Source organism: Pyxicephalus adspersus, chromosome 3, assembly GCF_032062135.1.
Source record: "Pyxicephalus adspersus chromosome 3, UCB_Pads_2.0, whole genome shotgun sequence".
Taxonomy (NCBI): Eukaryota; Metazoa; Chordata; class Amphibia; order Anura; family Pyxicephalidae; genus Pyxicephalus; species Pyxicephalus adspersus.
This window is the reverse complement of record NC_092860.1, coordinates 53,794,339-53,815,103: the sequence shown is the minus strand read 5'-3', so window position 1 is coordinate 53,815,103 and position 20,765 is coordinate 53,794,339. Positions and strand designations below refer to the sequence as shown.

The window sequence follows — 20,765 nt, the reverse complement described above, 5'->3', positions numbered from 1 at the left end:
TAAGGAAGGAATCTGATTGGTGCATTGGCCTGGTATGGTGATAATAGCAGCGCATGACACAGCTGACAGCTCCACGCTGCCTCTCACACTTCCTGTGAGTAGGGGGAGGGGAATAGTGCGTGCACACGTTCAACGTGACGTGCGTGCTGCCCAAAGGAATAGTGACGCAAGGACGTCGCCCCTGTGGCGTCACAAAGCGTGCGGCGGCGGATTTCCCGTCCTGCCTCGGGGCTCCCGGTCGCTCGGCTCCAGCTGGAGAGACGCGCCTGGGAGTCTCCGGTGTCGAGCGCTCCCGGTGCCCGGGCCACTGTGTCCCTCCCTACCCGGGAACATGCCGCGCCGCCCTCCGCAGTGATCCCCGGACAGAGGCAATGACAGCGGCTCCGGTATCCCCGCGGGAGATCAGGGAGAGGCTGCTGCAGGCCATCGATCCGCACAGCAATGTGAGTGCTGGGGCCGGGCGGGTGGCCGGGGAATGGTGACTGGGTAGAGAATTCTTCGGTGTGCCTGGTAGTAAGGTGTAGAGCTGAGCTCGGCATATGACGGTCGGCAGCCGGCACACACAGGCCTGGCCCCCCAGGACCCAGAGGACATCACTGACATGGGGCTGAGGGGTGTCAGGTCCGGATTATAGCGCTTGTCAGGCAGTGTGAGGGACAGCACTTCATGACAGCGCCCGCCGGCCTGAGCACTTGTTGCCGGGTTTGTGTCTCTGAGGAGCCGGTAGACAAGGCCGCCGTGTGTGTGTGGAATGTGACCGGCCAGCCATGTTCCCCTGGAGCACACGCTGTGCCTCGGTCCCCCAGCAGCATGGCGGAGGGGAGTTCACTCCGTGCCCCTTCATTATATAGCCCAGCCTAGAAGAACCGAGGCTCTGACCTACAACTAGTAATGGCAGCTTCCCCTTCCAGGAGGCCATCTGTCCTAAGAGAGGAGACATGATGGCAGTCATCCCATGACCCCAGGTGCCCCCACACTGTCACATTGGATCCATACTTCTATTCAAAATAAAAACCTCAGAGATCTGTACAGTATGAATGTGTTTATATTTTATCATTAAAGTTGGACTTTGGTCAGGACACAAACTGATCTTATAATCATTTCCCCTCCTTTATTAAACCTTGCATCATTCCATACATGTATATACAGCATGGCACTTCAGGCCAGCACATGGTAAGAGCGAGCCATGGCCGCAGCTGATTGATTTAAACTAACCGTCCCCTTACCACTTCCTTTCTAGTTTGGGGGGGGGCGGGGTCTTTCAGAACCCCTCTGCCTGGCTGTATGTCGCCAGAATCTTTAAAACAATATTTCACGCTGAACCCCAGCTAAATACAGACGTGAAATAGGGGTACAGGTGATGTTTTACTTGCCAATGGATTTGTACTTGTCAGGCTAGTCCTGAGATGTACACAGCCATAACACAGCCCCGTCTGGCAGAGCCGGAGATAGTTCATTACCAATGGAGATCTCCCTACCCCCATTCTATAACTTCCATAAAAGAAGACCACGCATACTGATAATCTCATTTCTCTCTTATTAGAAGGCTCCTGGGTGACACATAAGCACTGCAGCTTAGCAGATCTATTTCTGTGTGCTGCTGCAATGTTTCCCAGCCTGAGCCCTGCTGCATAGATAAAGAATCAGCAAAAAAAACCCAAAACTATATATAAAAATCTATTTGTCATTTGCAACCCATATTTAACCTACAGCGCTGCATAATATGTTGGCGCTATATAAATCCGGGTTATTTATCATATATATCTATCATATATATATATGATAGATCAGCAAAAGGCTGATGCAAAGTCAAATATATATAATTGTGCTTGGATGGGTTCAGCTTTAAAAAGTTTTAAAGTAGTTCATACAGAGAAGGTCTGGAGGAACGATAAGGATATTACTAATGCAAGGGCAACAATTTTGTGTTGGAGCGAAGAAGGGTTAGATCCTTTTCAAGGCTTTTTATTGCTGTCTATGTGCCCAGTATAGGGAGATTACTCAAATGGTTCTCTCACTTTAGGGAGATTTCCTTTTATTTTCTGTTCTAAGGTCAGAAAGTAAAATGAATTCTCCACAGGGGTACACAGACAGCAAACAATATTCTAATGGGACACTAGATCTTCCCTACTGAATTCAAAATGAGGGAAGTTTTTACCATACGTACGCTGTAAGCAGTGTTTGATCGTGGATTGTTTTAGCATTGACACATACTAGTAACCTTCCCACTAAAGGTTGTCTGTAAATCACTAGATGATAGCTGGTGGAAAGTGTTCCATCAGAGAAGGCTTCTGCCTCATCCCATGAGTTTTCTGATCAAGGAACTGTTGAAGGGGGTTTCCACTTTGTGCAGGAGTCTAGGAAATGGCTTAAATTTATCTGCGCAGCACAATTGTCCCCTCGGATCAGCCTGATTCGGAGCTTCAATGTGACCACCACCCAAAATCATTATTGTACTTTATTACTGTAAGTACCGACACAGTTTTAGTGTTAGACCTATGTCATATGTTGCTAGAGGGGATGGGGAAACTATTCTCCTTGTTGCTCCTTTACTGGGAGACATGTTTGTAACGTACCCGTGCCAGCAACAGTTTATTTGCCCTTTCTAGAATTCTGTCACTGATTAGTTATTTCAGTTCACTTGCTGGAAAAGTTTACATACTTATAAAAACATGTAGAACACAAAATTAGGCAAGAAAGGCATGGGTAAGACTTACAGCAGGAGGCAACAACAATAAAAAAAAAACTTTTATTGGTAAAAAGAACATGATAAAGTTTGAATTATAGAATTTGTAAAGTGTTCTTGTAAATCTGGGATCTGTTTCTTATGGCCTCTCACTTTTCTAAAAAGTTGAAAACACTGAGAGAAATGGGAGTGAAAAGGCAGTCATGGTTTTTGCTTTTCCTTTCTGGCAACTTTACACATATTACATCTCCTCCCATTCCCAGCCATCTCTACTTATTAGCTGAGAAGAAGAATAGAGGAAGCTGGACTACAGCAAGCAGAAGGGGATGTGTAGAACTACAGATGAAAGTTTCTAAGGTCTTACATTTGGTGTATGTGCTCGGTACTCGGTGACAGAGCGGCAAGGCTAGCATTGCTTGTCAGCTGCCTTATACAGGATTTCTTTGCCTGGGTGGAAATCGGTATCCGTAGGTATGCCCGCTAATTCTTGAAGCAGTTTGTTGGTAAATCTGTTTGTTTTGTAATATTTCCCAGCATCCTATACCTATTCTGTCTTTGTTGCACCAATGTCAGTAGCAGCAGTAATCACTTGGTACTTCCAGATATGGAAGAAGTTGACTTGCTGCATGTGACAGCACAGATTATACTATCATCACGGTCACATTTTGTCCAGAAAATTTGTAGCTTAAAAAGGGCTTTTTTTTTTTTTTTTGGTTGTGGCAGGTGAACTGATTGTCAGGAGTAGGGAGCAAAAGGTAGGTAAACATATACCTGTGGGGATTTACATTAAAGTGAACCTGTATTGCCCTGCATTGGCAACTCCAAATTCACTTTAACTCTGATTTCCAGGCAAATGTTATTCAATTAAATATGTTTGTGTGTTTCTTTAAAACTTTATTTTACGTATAGCTAGCACAAGTACCTAAATTTGCCTTCATATGGACCCCTTGTAATCCCTTGCACAGCAGTTCACAAATTTGTAGAGAGAGTTCTTCCTGGCTGTGTAGTCGTGTAGGGGTTGAGCGTCTTCATAGAATTTGACACCCTGTGGTGGGTGCTACATTTACACTATACTTGCATATTGCTGAACACTGATACATATTGCTGCAACTCCACTGGTAGCACCAGGCTTGTTGTATTATTATCCCCATCTTTTCACTTTTTCTGGGTCTTGTGACGCTGTTCTTTGGTCATTGAGTGGCCAGGGGTTATTTAACTTCAGTTTTTGCAGGTAATTACTGATAGTGTACCCTGCATTGTGCTGCAGGAGTAATACAGCTAAAACATTTTAGGAGCAAGCAGCATAAAGAGATCTTTTAAAGTTTCCTCTTCATAAAAACCTCTCCTAGCAGATGTTGTTTTAGTGTGCGGTAGTAACTATTTGGTTGCAGCCTGTCTCCAATAGAGAGGTTCACCATGACTTCTTGTAACATGAAAAAGAGTGAGGAGATATATGGGGCCACACAAATACACTTGACGAAGGAGAAACATGTCACCTGTCATTGCAGCCCTCAATCAGTGATCAGTATTTACCAGGCGTTCAGCCACTGTATACCCAGATATGCACCCCCAGAGTGAATCTGTCCTTTGTTAGAGGCCAGCAATGGCAGAAGCCTTATTTCTCTCCTGTCAGGTGTAATGTGTTTTGTTGTAGTTGTCAAGCAGCTAGCATCACAGGAAGAGCTTTAAATGAGAGGTCAACAATAGCAACTTACTGTAGATAATCTTTGTTCTATTTATCGCAAACAACGAAAAAACTGGCTGGCCTTGAATTTAAATTAAACATAGTTCACATTTTTAAATTCTTTACTAAAGTGCAATGAAATGTGCAGGTGGTAAAAAAGTATACTTGTTAGAAAAAGCTTCACCTTGCTTTGCTGCACATTTGTAAATTGCCCCAGTGTATACAGATACTTGGTAAAGGCTTTGAAGGGGTTTACATAGTCAGTAAGCTGTACCTCTGAACTGAGAGATACCAGCATACTGTAAATCCTGCTGCCTGAATATGGCTTCCTCAAAACAAAACAGAGACTCACAATGCACAGCTTCAAAGTTATCCCAGCTTTGTGAGTAAATGAAGACAAACGCGGGAAGTTGAAACACGTTGTGGTACTCTGCATCAGAAAAAGGGTCACATCGGATTGTATGAATAATAAAGTATGCTTCCTGCCTTTTCTAAATGAACCCAGCATACCCAATACATGGTAGTGCATTACTTTCGCTTGGTTTAACGCATAGTGGTAACTGGTTAAATGGCACCCAAATTGTGGGACCTTGTTGTTATCGCCCCTGATTTTAATCCAGAAGGGTGTTTGAGTATTCCAGCAAATCTGTTTTTTATATATTTGTTTTATAGATAATCAACAGGGAAAGTTACAATCCTTCTTAATGACCACACTAGGTATCCAGACCTAGAATCTCAATACAGAGATTAAGCCATTTAACAGTGGTAGCAAAGAATGTGTGTAGGTTACTTCTTTACATATTTGGTGGTTTACATGGGGTACAGTTTTCTCACTTTATTCTGATCAACTAGAAGTTGGCCATTCAAGCAAGCACATTCATTCCTTTAAAACGTCACCATGTAAAATCTATACTGTAGTGTTTAATAGATGTGAGGATAGAGGTAAGCAAATTGTCATCAATGTTTTTAAAAGGGGGCAGACTCCAGGCTGTAATTCTGACCTTTTGACTTCACAAGCTAGAAAATGAATGACCTGCAGCAAGCACATAGGACAGGAGTTAGGACTTCGCTCTTGGGTCAGGACAGTGAAACCATTAAAGGGCCTGCACCTTGATAAACAAGTCATCATGCCAGTTCCTTTACCTCTGTCTTCACTTGCTCACTTTAGCAATAAAAATGAATCAGTGCAATTTCCAGCTGTCATCTGTTTCTGGGCTGCTTAAAGGAAAATTGCGCACACTTTTAAATATTGGATGCCTACTTTAGTACACCGAGTCATTAGCCTAGAACACGAACTATAGGTTAGGAATGTCAGAGTAAAGTCAGAACTCCTTTTGCATTTTCAGGTCAGTGATTTACAAATATGAAAGCCCTTAATTCAACGTTACAGCCAGGTAGCTGTAAGGAAAGAGGCGGATAAAGCGTACTCCTCACTTCCTCAGTGAGAGTTTCCTGTTGGGGTATTTTTCGAAATATAACTAAAGGCAAAACGTTTATTTTTAGGAGGATCAAATTGGTAGGGTATGAAACTGCTGTCAGGATTGCCATAGAAGTCCCCATTGGTGAGATTTAAATTGTCATGTCATGGCCACTGGGAATACAAGTGAGGGTAAAACAGAGGGGGGTGTTCGGGAACCTCCTCCAAACAAAGCCGTGTCATTTCGTAAAGCAAAACTTGCACTGATTTTTGTTTTTTTTTTTTGCTGAAAAGCATGAGATAAGTTTACTTGCCGCACCCAGTAAATCCTGCATTATCTTGATTTCTGTCATCTCTCTGCTGCTTCAGTTATGTCCCAGGCACGAATCTTCTTTATTCATTCCTCCAACTTTCTGATGACATGGCCTGAGTTCCCTCTGCTAACAACTAAGCACCGACCTCACTCGCATGCATGAAATCGTTTGCTGGTTCATTTACATTTGTGGAAAACTCCTGATGATACAGTCTCCAATTTTGGATTTCACAGAAAGAGCAGCTTATAGGATAGGTGATGTAAGTATGCCAGGAGGTTGCATGTTTCCCTGCAGTATTTATTGCTGCAGCAGTAAAGATAGGCAATAACACATTAAAAATAATGTAAACATTTTTAAAAGGAAAAATGGCCCTTTTACATGTTAGGTGCCCTTTAACATTGCTTTTGGTGGCATTCTTCCTGCCATTGTGCTGCACTGTAGCAGCAGCAGTATCCTCTGTTACCTGCCCTTTGTATGGATACCAGTGGGTAGGAAAGTGACAAGATGACCTTACCTGTTGTTATACCTGTTGGCCATATTCTTTCAGTCATAATTGTCTCCTCATTTAGTCAATTTCATTTATGTGGTTGGTGTAGTTTACTCATGTGACCCTTTTTTTTATTTTTTTCTCCTATCTATATGTTGGTGGATACCATTGGTGGAAGAGATGTTGGTACCTCCTTAGGCTAAACCTAAAAATAAGCAAAGGAGTTTTGGGTGCGCATTCCCTTTTTATCAAAAGCATGTATCCAAAACATCAGACATTAGTTTTTTATCTGGGTCTATCCATATTTGCACTATCTCTGGTTTTGTCTAATGGGAAGCGAAGGTTTCCGTTAATAGGGTGACTGCAGAATCGGTGGTACATTATATTATTGGGTCCAGAGAAGAAAAAGGTTTGGTTAAACAATCTGTAGGACATAATGGAACTGTCATGGGTATTTTCCTCTATTTATTGTTATAAATAGTTTGGGGCAATTTATGTAACTCCCAACCCCTCTTCATGCAGATACACATATAAGAAAGGGGGGTAGAACATTTCCTTTTCATTAGGCTCATATTGATTTTCCTTGAAGGGCTGAAGCCATAAAAAAAACTTGCAATCCTAGAGTTAAAACATTTAGGTTCCTCTTTAGTGCAAATGTTGTGGAAAGGTTCATTTACATTCCTTGTTTCGATGTACCCCTAGCACAGGTTGTTGACTACACAGATCTCTCCTGTTGACGATTTCAGTCTCTTAAAAACTCAAATGAAAAAAAGAATGGTACCTCATAAGTCATCGGAAACACCTATGTTTTGTCCTTTGGGCCAGCTTTGCCCTCTACCTGTGTCACAACAAGTCTGGTTAGAATAGGTTAATCAGCGTTAGCTTGAGGGCTGTGCTTCAGGAGACTTTTCTGAAGCTGTTTATTTGGCAGACACAGCAGTGGAGATGATTTGAACACCAGCTAGTATACTGAAACCAGATCCAATGTATTTCTAGGTCTCAAAGTTTTCTTACCAATTTTGTGTAATAACCCCCAAAACAAGAGTAAGAGTTATACAGGGTAGATGGTAAAGGCAATAGTTAAAATATTTTAAATCCCCTAAAACCTTTTTTAAAGATCCTTCTGCTTGCTTAACTTTTAGCTCATTCTACTAGTTCTATAGTCACCTCGGACTGCAAACGGGGGCATTTACAGAACAGATCTGCTGTCTAACAGTGTTAATCACTGAGGGCCAAGGGGGTGGGGGTTTTTATAGTCTTTGTGGGTTTCTGTTTGCTGTGGAAAAAGGAACTAGTCCCTCAGGTAGCTGTCCTGGTAAATTCTTTCAAAGACCATTTTTGCTAAGTTTAACTTGGGATTTTTTTTTCTATTCTGATGCAGTGGTACATGTGATCTTTGTGCTTTTTGTTGCCAAACAGCATCAGCATGCTTCTCCCAAGTGTTTCACACTTCTTAAAATCAGTGTCATTCTTTCTGTCTACATTGCTTTGAACCTTAGTCTGCTGGGGGAAGGGTTGGTTGGCAGTCCTGTTGCACCAAATGTTTCACTATTGTTCTACCAGTAGCTTCTGGGCTGTGTGCAATTCACTTAGTTGGGGTGCTAACATTTATAACCTGGAATCTTGTCTGCCTTTTGCTAGTAGATCATTCCATCTGCGGAATTTCTTTTTGGATCTTTTGGGGGGTGGGTGGCTGACCAACCCTCTCCTTCCTGGTCATGTCCTTGTTATTGGCATCATGATCCAATTTCCTCAGTTAGTTGCTGACCCTGACTGCAGGGGACACCAGTGTGCTGCCGCATCCTCCCAGCCGATTCTGTCTTGATCTGCTCACAGTCTAACTGGCTTTAGTTCCTCGGACTTCACAAACCCTTGTCTTATTTTATAAAGTTTCGTTATTAACCCGTTGTAAAACTTGATTCTTTGCCAATGGGTCCTACACTTCACATTGTCGCTACTGCAACTTTACAAAATATATTTGACCAATCAAAATGTTTCCAAGCTGTGGTTGTTTCCTCCTCTATAGAATAAGCTAGTGGGTTTCTCTCATTTTATTTTCAACTGTGACAGCCAAGTGGATGACAACTTTTGTTCTGTCAATACACAGGTGTTGGGCACATTAGCTTAGATTTTGGGCTTTAGATTCTGCCATGCTTAGGGGACAATGTCCCATCAGTTCAAATCTGGATATACTATTATCAAAAATAATAAAAGGTTCAAACAAAGACATGTTGTGGGGTGGGTACTGAGGGAAAATAGGAGGGGGATTGACTAGTGCCATTACGGTGTCACAGTAAAGGGGCACTGAACAACTTGGGATGTTACAAAGGTGATGGAAAAATGAGCATACTAAGGGGTAAGTTGAAATAAAGTATAGGGAGCACCTATGACACAAGCAACTGGGAGCACGCTGGGGCAGTGTTTCTCAACCATGGTTCCGTGGATTAACAAGCAATCTGTGCCTCACGAGTCAGTTTATCTGACACTAATGATCTTTTTGAATATCTGTAAGGGTGACATTCTTCCCACTGACCAGCATTGTAAAAGGTATCCCTCCTACTGACCACAGCACTAATGTACTCAAAAAAGTTTACCTTAGACTGTAGTAAAGACATGTGACTATGATAGGGACATTAGATTGTGAGCCCCTTTGAGGGACAGCCCGTTCCATGACTATGGGCCTGTACAGCGCTGCGTAATATGTTGGTGCCATATAAATAGGTTATAAATGTAATAACTCGGGTAGAAGCCCGATTTATTCCTAAATTGTGTCTCGGATAAGGACAATGTTCTTGAATTCTATTGGTAATGATTTTAGCATAAATCATAGGTTTTATGTGTAAAGGTGGAACTATAGCTAAAGTTCTTATCACCTGATATACCAGCAATATCGAACTTTTGGGGTTGTTTGAAAAAGGCATAACTAATTTACCAAAGTTGAAAGAAGTATTGAGTCTGGATGTCAGTAACTGTAAGTAAGAGAATTGTTTACAAAATGTTCTGGTGAAACTGTGGAGTGCCAGCCTCTGCCAAGAGGGCAGGGAAGTTGTCCGTTGCATCTCTTATGAGATGAATAGAGTGGCCAGGGATGCAACGAACAGTCCTAAATGAGTCCAATATGTGTGAATGTATTGGGTTGTTTGATGCGGAATGAACAAGCTTTGATTGCAATTCGTATTACTTTGACTTTAAGTGACATTATTTGCCGAGTGCTAGACCACCAATAATCCACAAAAAAAGAGATTTTTGTTTGCTACTTGGCTTCCCTGGAAACCTTTGCCCTGGAATGCGCTGCTGGTTGCTGAAGATCAATTAATACACAAGGAATATCGTTGCTTGTGTTTGAGTAATGTGAAGCTTGTATACTGTTTGCCTTTTTACAGCGTTGATTATATTTTACCAAAAGAAATTTGAGAAAATAACAGCTATCCCAGTTTGGGGCCTTTTAATATTGTTCAAAATTCCATGGTTGGTAAACAGTGAATTTCTTGAAATCAATAGATGGCTTTAGTCATAATAAAAATTAGTTTTTGGCCTAAAACTCCAGAAAAGAGAATTTTTTTTTTTTTTTCCTCTGTTGCAGTTTGAGATTACTTACCTCTTTAGCAGGTGGCCAGTTTGAAAGTCAAAGTGGTCAAGTAACTCAATCCTTATAGTGTCTGTGAATACCTTTTGTTCCCCATGATGCCTTGTTATTCTATTCATTGGCCCTTACATCACTACAAGATGGTGTTGTGATAAAAACAGACTGCAGGAGGAACCAGGGCCCTGCAGAGGCCCCAGCATTCCATAAAAATTTGCCAGATATAAAAACCTTGCAGATTAGGCAATTGAACAATCACTTTAATTTCTTTTTAAACTTTATTTGTCCACAAAAAAGTCAAGCAAAAGCTATCCTTCCTAACTTCCTGCTGCATTATACAGGCATCTATGACCACTATCAGTGGTATTGTATGCGCTCACTCACTGAATTGTGTGCTCTGATGACTCTGTGGTCTCGGACATCCTTGCAGGCTACGTTTATATACGTTTATGTAGCCTGCAGGCTGCAGTTTATGTGAAACTTTACCAAAAGATTTAAATTGTGAGAACAGGTAGGCTTATTATTTTAGAAAAGACTTCCTTCTTTAGTGAAGTATTTTTACCTGTCTGTCCGCAACCTTTTTGGTAATGTACCGTATTTTCCGGCGTATAGGACGACTAGGTGTATAAGACGACCCCCAACTGATTGGTTAGAGTGGTCTGCCAATTAATTGGCAGACCACTCTAACCAATCAGTTGGGGGTCGTCTTATACGCCCAGTATTGTACTATTCCTTCTGCTTCTCCGCTATTGTGCGAGAACTGAGAGGCAGAAGGAACAGTACAGTACTGGTAATTGGAGGAGGTATACAGGAGAAGGTAACAGCCTACACTGCCCCTCGCGCGCTCCACACTCCTCTGCTGGAGAGCCAATCCAGGCTCACGTTCACCTCTGTGTGCAGCTTGCTTCCCCTTGCTTCATACTCCCTGCACAGAGCGGGGACTCGGCCGCGCCGGACATATGAAGCAAGCTGCAGGTAAGTACCCGGCGTATAAGACGACCCCCGACTTTGGCACAGATTTTTCAGGGTTAAAAAGTCGTTTTATATGCCTGAAAATACGGTACGTTAAGCTATACATGCAAATATTCAATAATATTTGCCTGCAGATCAGCTTTAAACATTGTATATACTCTTAATATAAACAAAGGTAGCTACTTTTACCTAGAAAAGAAGAAAAGGTAAACTACATTGACTCAAGTATAAACCTAGGTTACAAAATCCACCTATCACTGCTTACTTTCAAAACTGTAATTGCCATCATTTGGGCTTAGTCTATAAATCCCCCATTTTTATTTACAGGTTAAAGTATTTTGGACTTTTGACTTGGTTATGATTGGTTCCTTGCCCTTTAATGAACGTTTGTGCATTATAGTTGGCCACAAGTAGATGGTTCTGTGTCCTTATGTATAAATGTATAAAAACTTAGTCTGAGAGCGTGCTTTTAACACTTTACATGGACAGGACATGGCACCACCTAATGACCTGAATGTAAACAGTTTCCTTTTCCAATGGCATTTTCAGATCAAAATATCTTAGTTTATATAAATTAGGAAAAGAGCTGCCTCCCTTAGGATAGATTATCACTTATAAATAATAGAAGAGAGAGAGAGCAGGAGTTTCTTATGGGGAAAGAATAGGTTGTATTTGATCTTATAGTAAAAGAGTAATATTTATCAAACCATAATAATAAGAAGAAAAGGTTTCTTTGTTATAAGATCTAATACAACCTGTACTTGCCACATAAGAAACCCCTGCTCCCTCTCTTCCATTATTTATAAAATATCTCCATTTATACTTGAGTATATGAATAACAGCTGATTGTTAATTTCAAATGGCTTGTCTCAACTATGTAACTGTGATTTTTATTGAACAGCAAATGTTCTTGTACCATCAAAGGGTAATACATCTTTGGGAGGAACTTGACTAAAAAAAACTGTTTTGTGTGTGGTATTGACAGACTGTCATGTCATTTATTATTGACTGCAAAGTGTCTTGCAATACTGTCAGCCTGAGCTCTTCTGTTCAGAATGCAGTAAAAGCCTGTTAAAGGTTCCAACCCGTCTCTAGTCTGTTTTTGCTCATACATACCTATTACCTTGGTAAGTTTTGGCTTTAGTAAGTAAATCTTCCATGGTCTTTCCTATTGTAGTTTTATCAAGATGTAATTCCTTTACAATAAAAAAAACAATCTAAGTATTACTTAAACCTTCTTCTATGGACTTCTATTGTGGAAAGTAATGAAGCAGAGGTAACAGAAGAGTTGGGGTAAGGTGATTGTCTGTTTACCTGCATTGAATTGCAGTTTGCAAATCTCCAGTATGTAAAAAGTTGTTCCTATTTATATACTCTTATGTAGTGTCATGCCTTCCCTGCACCAAACCTTGTACTTCTGTATGTAATCAGTTGGTATGGCTTATCTGAGTAGCAATGTAAAAATCGTTTTTTGATTAGGCACTCCGTGAAGTATGGGTATTACTAATATTATATAGCCCATTGTAAGCTGTATGCAGTGTGTGTTGTCTTATCCCTTCTAGGCTGCACATCAAGCTGCTATACTCTGTCCCTTGTCACTGGCCTGTGCTAATCAGTTATAACCTGATCACTGTCCTGACAAGCAGTCCTATGAATAGCATTTAGCTCATTATTTATAGGACTGACCCAGGGCATGATGGGATGGACGTTTTGCACTGTAAAGGGCCAGAAGTCCCGAGAACTGTGGAAATTTAACCCCTAGCATGGCACAAACTTTATCGGGATTGACGATTTGTGTTGTCATAAATGTGCTGACATTTTAGGATTTCAAGCTCAATGCTAGTAAGGTGACTTCTGATATATTCCACAGGGAAAACTTGTTGTTCTGTGTTGGAATGTTTTTAAATTCTCATCCAGTTATTCACTCTATAGAGTGGGAAAAGAGCTTTGTTACATTTATTCTCTTTACATATCTGGTGGTATTAGTAAAGCTTTGTGATGGGTAACAGACATTGTGCCCTTTATTAGGAACCTTTGGCTAATTTGATATTTTACTTTCAAATCTTTGTGGCCCTGTAAACTAATCGTACTCTAGTGTCTTGTTATGTATATGTTACCTCATAATGATGGGAACTTCCATATCATCGTACATTTTTTTTTTGTTTTGTTTTGGTTTTATTTTTCATGTCAATATATGCCTTGATTGAATATGTAAACATGTTACTTTTTTTTTTTACCTTAGTTTCACCTCTTGCCTTTTGAAAGGTGTACTCAAGAATTAATTTCAGCTAATTGGGGTTTAATATGAAAGGAATATAATGGTAAATAAGGCAAGGTTTACTTTGATAGCAAGAACATCCTTAACCCGAGGAATCCTGTGTCAGAAGTACATACCTTATTTGTAAAACCTAGTGGAACCAGCATTTAGCTTTTAAATATGTCAGAGTATTCTTCAATTTCCAAACCCCAGTATGCTGTTACACACAGAAAATCAAAGGAAAGGTCACCCCTCCTGTCTCTACTTTCATTATCATTAAAGTGTATGCAAACCCATTTACAGCTACTGTAGAAGAAAACAATGCAATTTATCCATGTATTGTAGCAATCTAATACCTGTTGTCATAAGTAAAGACTGAACATGTGATTTGCATATTTATTCAGTGTACAACCCAGAAATTTGTTAAGCCGAGTGGGAAGAAATTGCATGTGGGCGGCAGCAACTCATCAGTAACCACCCAAAAGCAGCCGGGTGGTGCGCCCAGCTGAAAGGCTGGGGAGAACATTGTTGTTCATGTTCAAAAATTGATGATGCTACTAATGCTGATAAAACATTTGCTGGAGGAGAGGTTAGCAATGGCATTATGTTACGTTACTAAAGGCTAACAAGCTGTTCTTTTTAATGATGGGTTCCCTTGGTAATTTCACACTCTGGAGCATTTTCTTTGCTAATGTGTACTTTTCCAGAAATTCAAGCTAAGCGACACAAGTTAGATTTCAGTTTCACATTGCTCATAAAAAAGCTGCTGATGTCAGAAGAACAATAACAGCGGGTGTGACTTGTGTTGCTTTTACAGTGCAGTAGGCTAGCACTGTGTGATGTATATTAGCCAAAGTTGGGACTTTTTGCTGTTGAGCTGCCACTACCTGGACGTGATCTGTACACATATATGCTACATGGAAACTGCAAGTCAAGAGTGCATGTAGGGTAACAGGTGATCACTTTGATTAGCTTGTCATGTAAATTGTTTTCTTTTTTTTCCCTGCAACCTTTTAACTGTACCTCCTGAGTACAGGTTGGGTTTCTGAAGTGAAAGTTTGTACTTGATCATATAGTTGATTGACTTGGTTGTTATTGACACTACAATATATCCAAAAAGTATCTCAACCTTGCTGTCGGTTGGTGCTAAAATATATACTGATAGATTGTTAGAGTTTGCATATAAACCTAATGGTCATTTGAAGTTTGGTAGCAATATTTCTTATAATGATAGAAGGCATTCTTTTTATTTAATGGGATTGTGATTATAATTCTAGAATTTAAAGCAGATTTGCCATTGTTTCAAAATCTCTACAAGTTAAACATTATGACATCTCAGCAGAATATTTTCACTCATCTGCCTACATATGAAAATTGGCTTTAAATAGCATGTATACTTTGTAAGGTACTTAAAATTTTTGGTCTCATTCCGAGCTTCAACACAATTACGATGTGTGTTTTTTTTTTTTTTTGTTTTTTTTTTTTTTTTGCTCTTATGTAAACTAATGAGTATTGTGTAGGCTTAGGGCGCATACACGTAAAAACAAAAGCATATAAAATATGGTATGTGGTCCAGAATTTGGAAGACAGCTGCTTCCATCAGTGCACTTCGATTTTTTTTTTTTTTTTTTTTTTTTTTTTTTCATTTTCCTTCAAATGTTAAACCAGTGCCCTATGTACATTATTTTCTTTTAAAAATGTATAATGTACAAACAGACCTTATACTACATTATGAACACAAGGCTTCTATAAGCAATAAATATCAGGAAACAAATTACTTACCAGGTAGTACAAAGCTCCAGAGATGTTGTCAAAAATTTACCCACATACCAGTTCGATGTTTTGGATGTGCGGTAAGCACACAGGTACATTATTGCACATTTTTTAGAGTTGCTCTGCTTTAACATATTTTTAGATGGGTGTTGCAACAATTATTAGTAAATTGACAGATGTTTTTATATTAGACAAACCGGAGCTTGCCCTGCTACACGTGTCTGCAATGTCGAGGAAAAGATATAAACGCTTCTTGCTGTGCCATTTATTGAACCCAGCCAAGCATGTATTCCACCATTTGTGGAAACCCTTTACACCACCGAAGCTTAGGCAGTGGGTTATCCGTATAAACAACATACAATATATGAAGGAATTATTGAACTCCGGATCAGTCATCATGCCGGCCAGTACGTACTTGTTGGTTTTGCTGGGAAGAATTTAAATGCTGTTATGAGTATTTACAGCTACTTCGCCTACCAAACAAACCCAGATTCATAAGGTCTCACTTTACATTTAACTAAAATCCTGGCACCATCAAAGCCCGTATGTCATGAATCAGGACTTTTGTGTGTTGCTTGTTGCACTATTTTTTTTTGTTGATGTACATGAAGAGGTATACGAGGTATACAACCATGACTTTTACTGATTTCTATGTTTTTTTTTCTCTTTTTGTATACTTCAATGTTACTACGTAACTACACTTCACTATGTTTTTTTTTGTGTATTGAATTTTTGTACGTTTTATTTGAAATTTTATTTATGCTGATTTGTTGGATGTCTTTAAAAATTAAAATAATAAAAAATGAAAATGTAGTTAAGGAGTCACATCTTTTTATAACAAACAAGAAACAAACATACATTACTCATTGTGCCATTACCATCTACTGAAAAAAAAAAATCAGTTTTTTTTTTTAACTACTTTACATATTCTTAATGGCCATTGCTGATCTAATTTGTTTATTTTTTTGCCTTAGTTCAGGAATTTGTAAATTTGTTCCAGCTTTGATCCAATTCTCAGATTTGGGTTACCTTTCTCTTTCCAGATTCGTAACATGGTGGCCGTGTTGGAAGTAATCTCCAGTTTGGAGAAGTATCCAATTACCAAAGAGGCACTGGAGGTATGTATAGCATCATAGCAATGGCCTTAGGCACAGGTGTAAAAAAAAAAAAAAAAAAGCACCTCTAAGTAACTTAGAAAGTCGGGCCCAATTTATTAAAGCCCCCAAAAACTGGAGAAGATAGACCATCATGGGATAATCTGTTTGATCCAGCAAACCTGGAATGGATCTGGTCCTGATTGAAAAAACATGGTCTATCTTCCCTGGTGTTGGAGTGCTTTGATAAATCAGGCCAATCCGTTGGCCCAAGAGTGTCTCTATATTCCTAGAATCATTTAGTTCTGAACAAGTTATCCACAATGCCAATCATTTGCAATGAAGGGCAAATATTAGTACAAAATGATTCTGGAGGGACAGTGGTATTGTCATTCAAACACACTGAGGCAACCACTGAATAAGATGATCGGTTTTCTGACCACTAGAAAAATCCAGGGTCAAAAGACCTATCAAACAATATAGGCAAGATTCACACTCATTAGAAGTGCAGTTTTCTCCCTTCAGTTCTGTGGATAACTTTTTGGAGTTAGAAGTAAACTTTTTTTTTTTTTTTAAATGTCATATTAGACTTTGAGTGACTTATTTTAGTGCTGCAGTTTTTTACTTTTTTAGGGGACATTATATTACCCTGATGTGCTTTCTGCCTGTGGTTTATAATTTACTTTTATTTTACTTTGCTTGTTCCTTAATCCTTACAAGTTTTACTTGGAGCAAAAAAAATTGTCTCATTGCATTTATTTTTTATTACTGTATAGGAAACTCGACTTGGAAAACTAATTAATGATGTTCGGAAAAAGACTAGTAATGAGGAGCTTGCCAAACGTGCTAAGAAACTGCTGCGTAGCTGGCAAAAGTTGATAGAGCCAGTGCAACAGAATGAACAGGCTGCCAGGGGTACTTCGAATCCTCCCGGTTCAGCCAATGGTGGCAGTACCCACAACTGTAAGGGAGAGACCAATCAAACTGCATTGTTGAGCAGTAAGCCTCTTCAGGACCTTAAAAGCAGGAATGACATCCAGAAGGCACATTCACCTAAGGCTGAGAAGGTGGCCAGTCGAAAGAGGAAAGGGGAATTTAGAGATTGTACCCAAGGGCTTGCTTGCAAGGTGGCTAAGCCGAATCAGGAGCTGTTTCAAAATTCTTCACCCCTCCCCACCAATGGAATTGGAGGTAGTCCCCCAGAAACCTTACTTAGTTCTATTGATGGCAGCTCACAGATTAACAGGTTGGAGACTGCTGAAAATGATAAACATAGCAAAATCCCAGTAAATGCTGTCCGGCCTCACACCAACTCTCCTGGACTTGTAAAACACCCAAGCACTTCCTCTTTACTAAAAGTGGCCGTCCTACAGCAGCACAGTGTGGGGTTAGAAGAAACTCATTCTCATCAGCCTCGAAGTCCACGTTGTTCCTCCTTCAGCCCTCGTGGCACAAAGGCAGAAGTAGTGGCACGGCAGCACACCACATATGCACCAAAGGGTTCTGCGCCCAGCCCCTCTCAAAGGCTGCCTGGTGTAGACACTGCACATACGCCCTCTTACCAGTCCCCTGTGCACCCTTCTACACCCCCTGCCATAGCAAAAAGACTAGAGTCTCCTAGAAGGGATTTTGCAGTCTCTTCGCCTCATAGATCTACGGAGCAGCTAGTCCTCACTGACTACCAGCTTCAGCAGTCGCCCAGGGTAGCACAACAGCACACCCCACATGGACATCGTGGTGGACAACCTATCACAGATCCTCAAACACCTCGCAGTAGCTTTTCACCAGAGCCCTCAAAAATGGACAGCGATGATGCAGCCTCTGGTTCAGACAGCCGCAAAAAAAAGAAATCGCGTAGTCGGGGAGATTCAGAAGGATATTCAGCAGATGGGAATAGCAAACAAACACGAGTAAAAAAGGATCGCAAATTGAAATTTGATTTTATAACTGGGCAAATAAAACCTTTAACAAATAAAGACCCTTCCCAGGCTGAAATTTCAGCCCCTTCAGAACAGCACAGGACTGAGACGGACAAACAAGACCCCAAACTTGGCCTTCCAAGTCCCTTTGAACAGACAGACTGGAAAGAGTTGTCTCAAAATGAGATCATTCAGTCCTATTTAAACCGTCAGAGCAGCTTGTTGTCTTCCTCTGGTGTACAGACACAAAGTGCACATTATTATATGTCTGAATATTTAAAACAGGAGGAATGCAGTAAGCGGGAAGCTAGAAAGACTCATGTTTTAGCGCCACTTCCCCTACCGAGTGATCTGCCTGGAAAAAACAGGGAAGTGACTAGTGCTGACGTAGACAGACTTCATAATCAACATTGGCCTGGTGTCAATGGCTGTCATGATACACAGGGCAACTGGTTTGATTGGACGCAGTGCATCTCCTTGGACCCTCATGGTGATGATGGTAGATTAAACATCTTGCCTTATGTCTGCCTAGACTGAGCACCAGTCCCAAATCTGCTTTCTCTTATCTGTGGTTTTCACTGCAAACCATGGGTCGCTCTGCGACCACTGCTCAAAACAGAAGATTTGAATGAGAGAGATAAGTTCCCTGTTTGGGGGATGTGAAGGGTTGGGGTTATAGAGAGCCTGGAAGAGAAGCTTCGTGTCCACTACATCCTGGGAGTTCTCTTCCCCTGCCGGAGCCCCCCCTTCTGTCTGTCACACCTGTTCTTTTGTTCTAATTGCTGCTACCAGATAACTTGACAAAGGATTACAGAAGGGGGTCAAGAAATGCAATGGAACAGTGTGTAAGGGGGGGTTCCCACTTGGAGTTTTGAAACTCCTATAGCAAGTGAGCTATAAAAAAAAAATATATGAAAAAATGAAGTGTTAAGTTCAAACCTACCCTAAGATTGCAAAAAGGTGAATTTTTCCGGTACCTGAGAAAGGGCTGGAATAAAAAAAAATATATATATGACAGGTACCTAAATCTTATGTGAAAGAGGATTTAAATAAGTTGAGAGTAAGTTACCTTAACAGAGTATGCATTATTTATTTGAATTAATGTTTTTCCTTTTTCAGAATTTATTTCAATTTAAAATTTGACAGTAAAAGCGTCTGAAGAGGCGCAAAGTTTAAGTGTTCTGTTCCAAGCATCACAGCTGGTCCCTTTATGTTGACTAGGGGTGAGTCTTAAAAAATCATTCCCTTTTACCCAATTTTTTGTTTTTAAACTGTTGTACACATCCACCATCACACAGTTCAGATCTGTAAGCTGCTGCTAGTTTCCCTTTTATAAGCCCAGTATACAATTCATTTTTCCACTGGTTGAAACCTGTTGAAGCCCCAACACGCACATACATGTGATTTCTAACCATATTTCAGTGTTCTCAGCATCTCTACATTAGAAATGAGCTGTGTTCATTCTTCCCCCTAGTAAGTAAAGTTCTTCAAATTACCCTAGTTTTCAAAACCTAAAGGTGACAGATGGTGCTACCAGCTTCTATATTGTCCAGAGGCCGAGCACACATAAGGTCAGTTAGTATGCTGGGAAAAAAAAAAAATTAAAAAAAAAAAAACTTAACTACTTGCTACCATTCCTTTTAGATGTAATCTGCCTTATGGGATCTCCATCAAAAACGCGATTTTTCTTTTTTTTCTTTTTTTTTCTTTTTTTTTGGGAAAAAACATCAAAAAACAAAGCCTTAGTTGAATGTACAGTAAGACTTCTGTATTTCTGATATGCAGAAGAAAGCAACTTTGCTAACTTTCGTCCTATCGGTGGACAAATTGTGATATAAATGTGGAAACCATAATAAAAAAAAATACAAATTGTGTATAGTTTGTTTATTCAGAGTATTGTAATGGCTTGTATAACCATGTGAAACTGTCATGGTTTTAAATGTATTCATTTTCACCAAATTTCCAGAAATATTGTGAAGGCATTAACATCAACAGCTTCCTTAACTAGTAATGCATCCTAATGCCAGGTCAGGACACTTAATCTCCTCTAGGTGCAAGAAAGTCCCTATCCGTAACTTCTGACTAATGTGTTGGTGATCTGGGCAGCTAATGGGATGATTACTTCCTTAAACTGCTAGGGTAAAAGATAGGAGAGACCATGTATAGCTCAAATAAAGAGACCCTGTTGCCTCTTAAACATAAATGTAAATGGGGGGCTTGTCTGTCCCTTTTTGATGGCAATACATTTTTTACTGTATAAGTAACCTGTAAAATTATAAAGAATGAATGGGAGAATTGCCATGCACACTAGAGTAAGATGAATAATTTTAAGGCCATTGAGGGTCATATTTTTATTTTTTTAGGTTATCTGCTTTCAAAAAATATACAAAGTTCAAGTTTTAACTGAGCTTTGTCTAGGACTAAAAATGCATGATTAATGTATTCTAAAAAAAAAAAAGGAAAAAATGTTCCTGTGGGGAAGTGGTTAATCTTTGAAAAGTCTGTTTTCAACGTTGTAATTTGTCACTTTTATCGCTTAGAATACATAGTTATCGTACTATGAACATTCTAGCTACATG

At 40.0% G+C, this 20,765-nt stretch overlaps 1 protein-coding gene across 1 annotated transcript; it reads left to right on the top strand.

Moving 5' to 3' along the window:
• The first annotated feature begins 190 nt into the window (after window positions 1-190).
• On the top strand, window positions 191-20,060 carry MED26 (mediator complex subunit 26). The gene is made up of 3 exons (XM_072404653.1): window positions 191-443; window positions 16,217-16,291; window positions 17,044-20,060. Exons 1-3 carry the CDS (start codon window positions 372-374, stop codon window positions 18,721-18,723), a joined length of 1,827 nt encoding a protein of 608 aa, XP_072260754.1. The 5' UTR covers window positions 191-371; the 3' UTR covers window positions 18,724-20,060.
• Window positions 20,061-20,765: the final 705 nt, after the last annotated feature.

Excerpts from the sequence above, each read along its gene's own strand:
- MED26 (XM_072404653.1), top strand. The coding sequence starts at position 372 with ATGACAGCGGCTCCGGTATCCCCGCGGGAGATCAGGGAGAGGCTGCTG. Across the intron at positions 444-16,216 it reads CCATCGATCCGCACAGCAAT|ATTCGTAACATGGTGGCCGT; the intron begins GTGAGTGCTGGG and ends TTCTCTTTCCAG. Across the intron at positions 16,292-17,043 it reads TTACCAAAGAGGCACTGGAG|GAAACTCGACTTGGAAAACT; the intron begins GTATGTATAGCA and ends ATTACTGTATAG.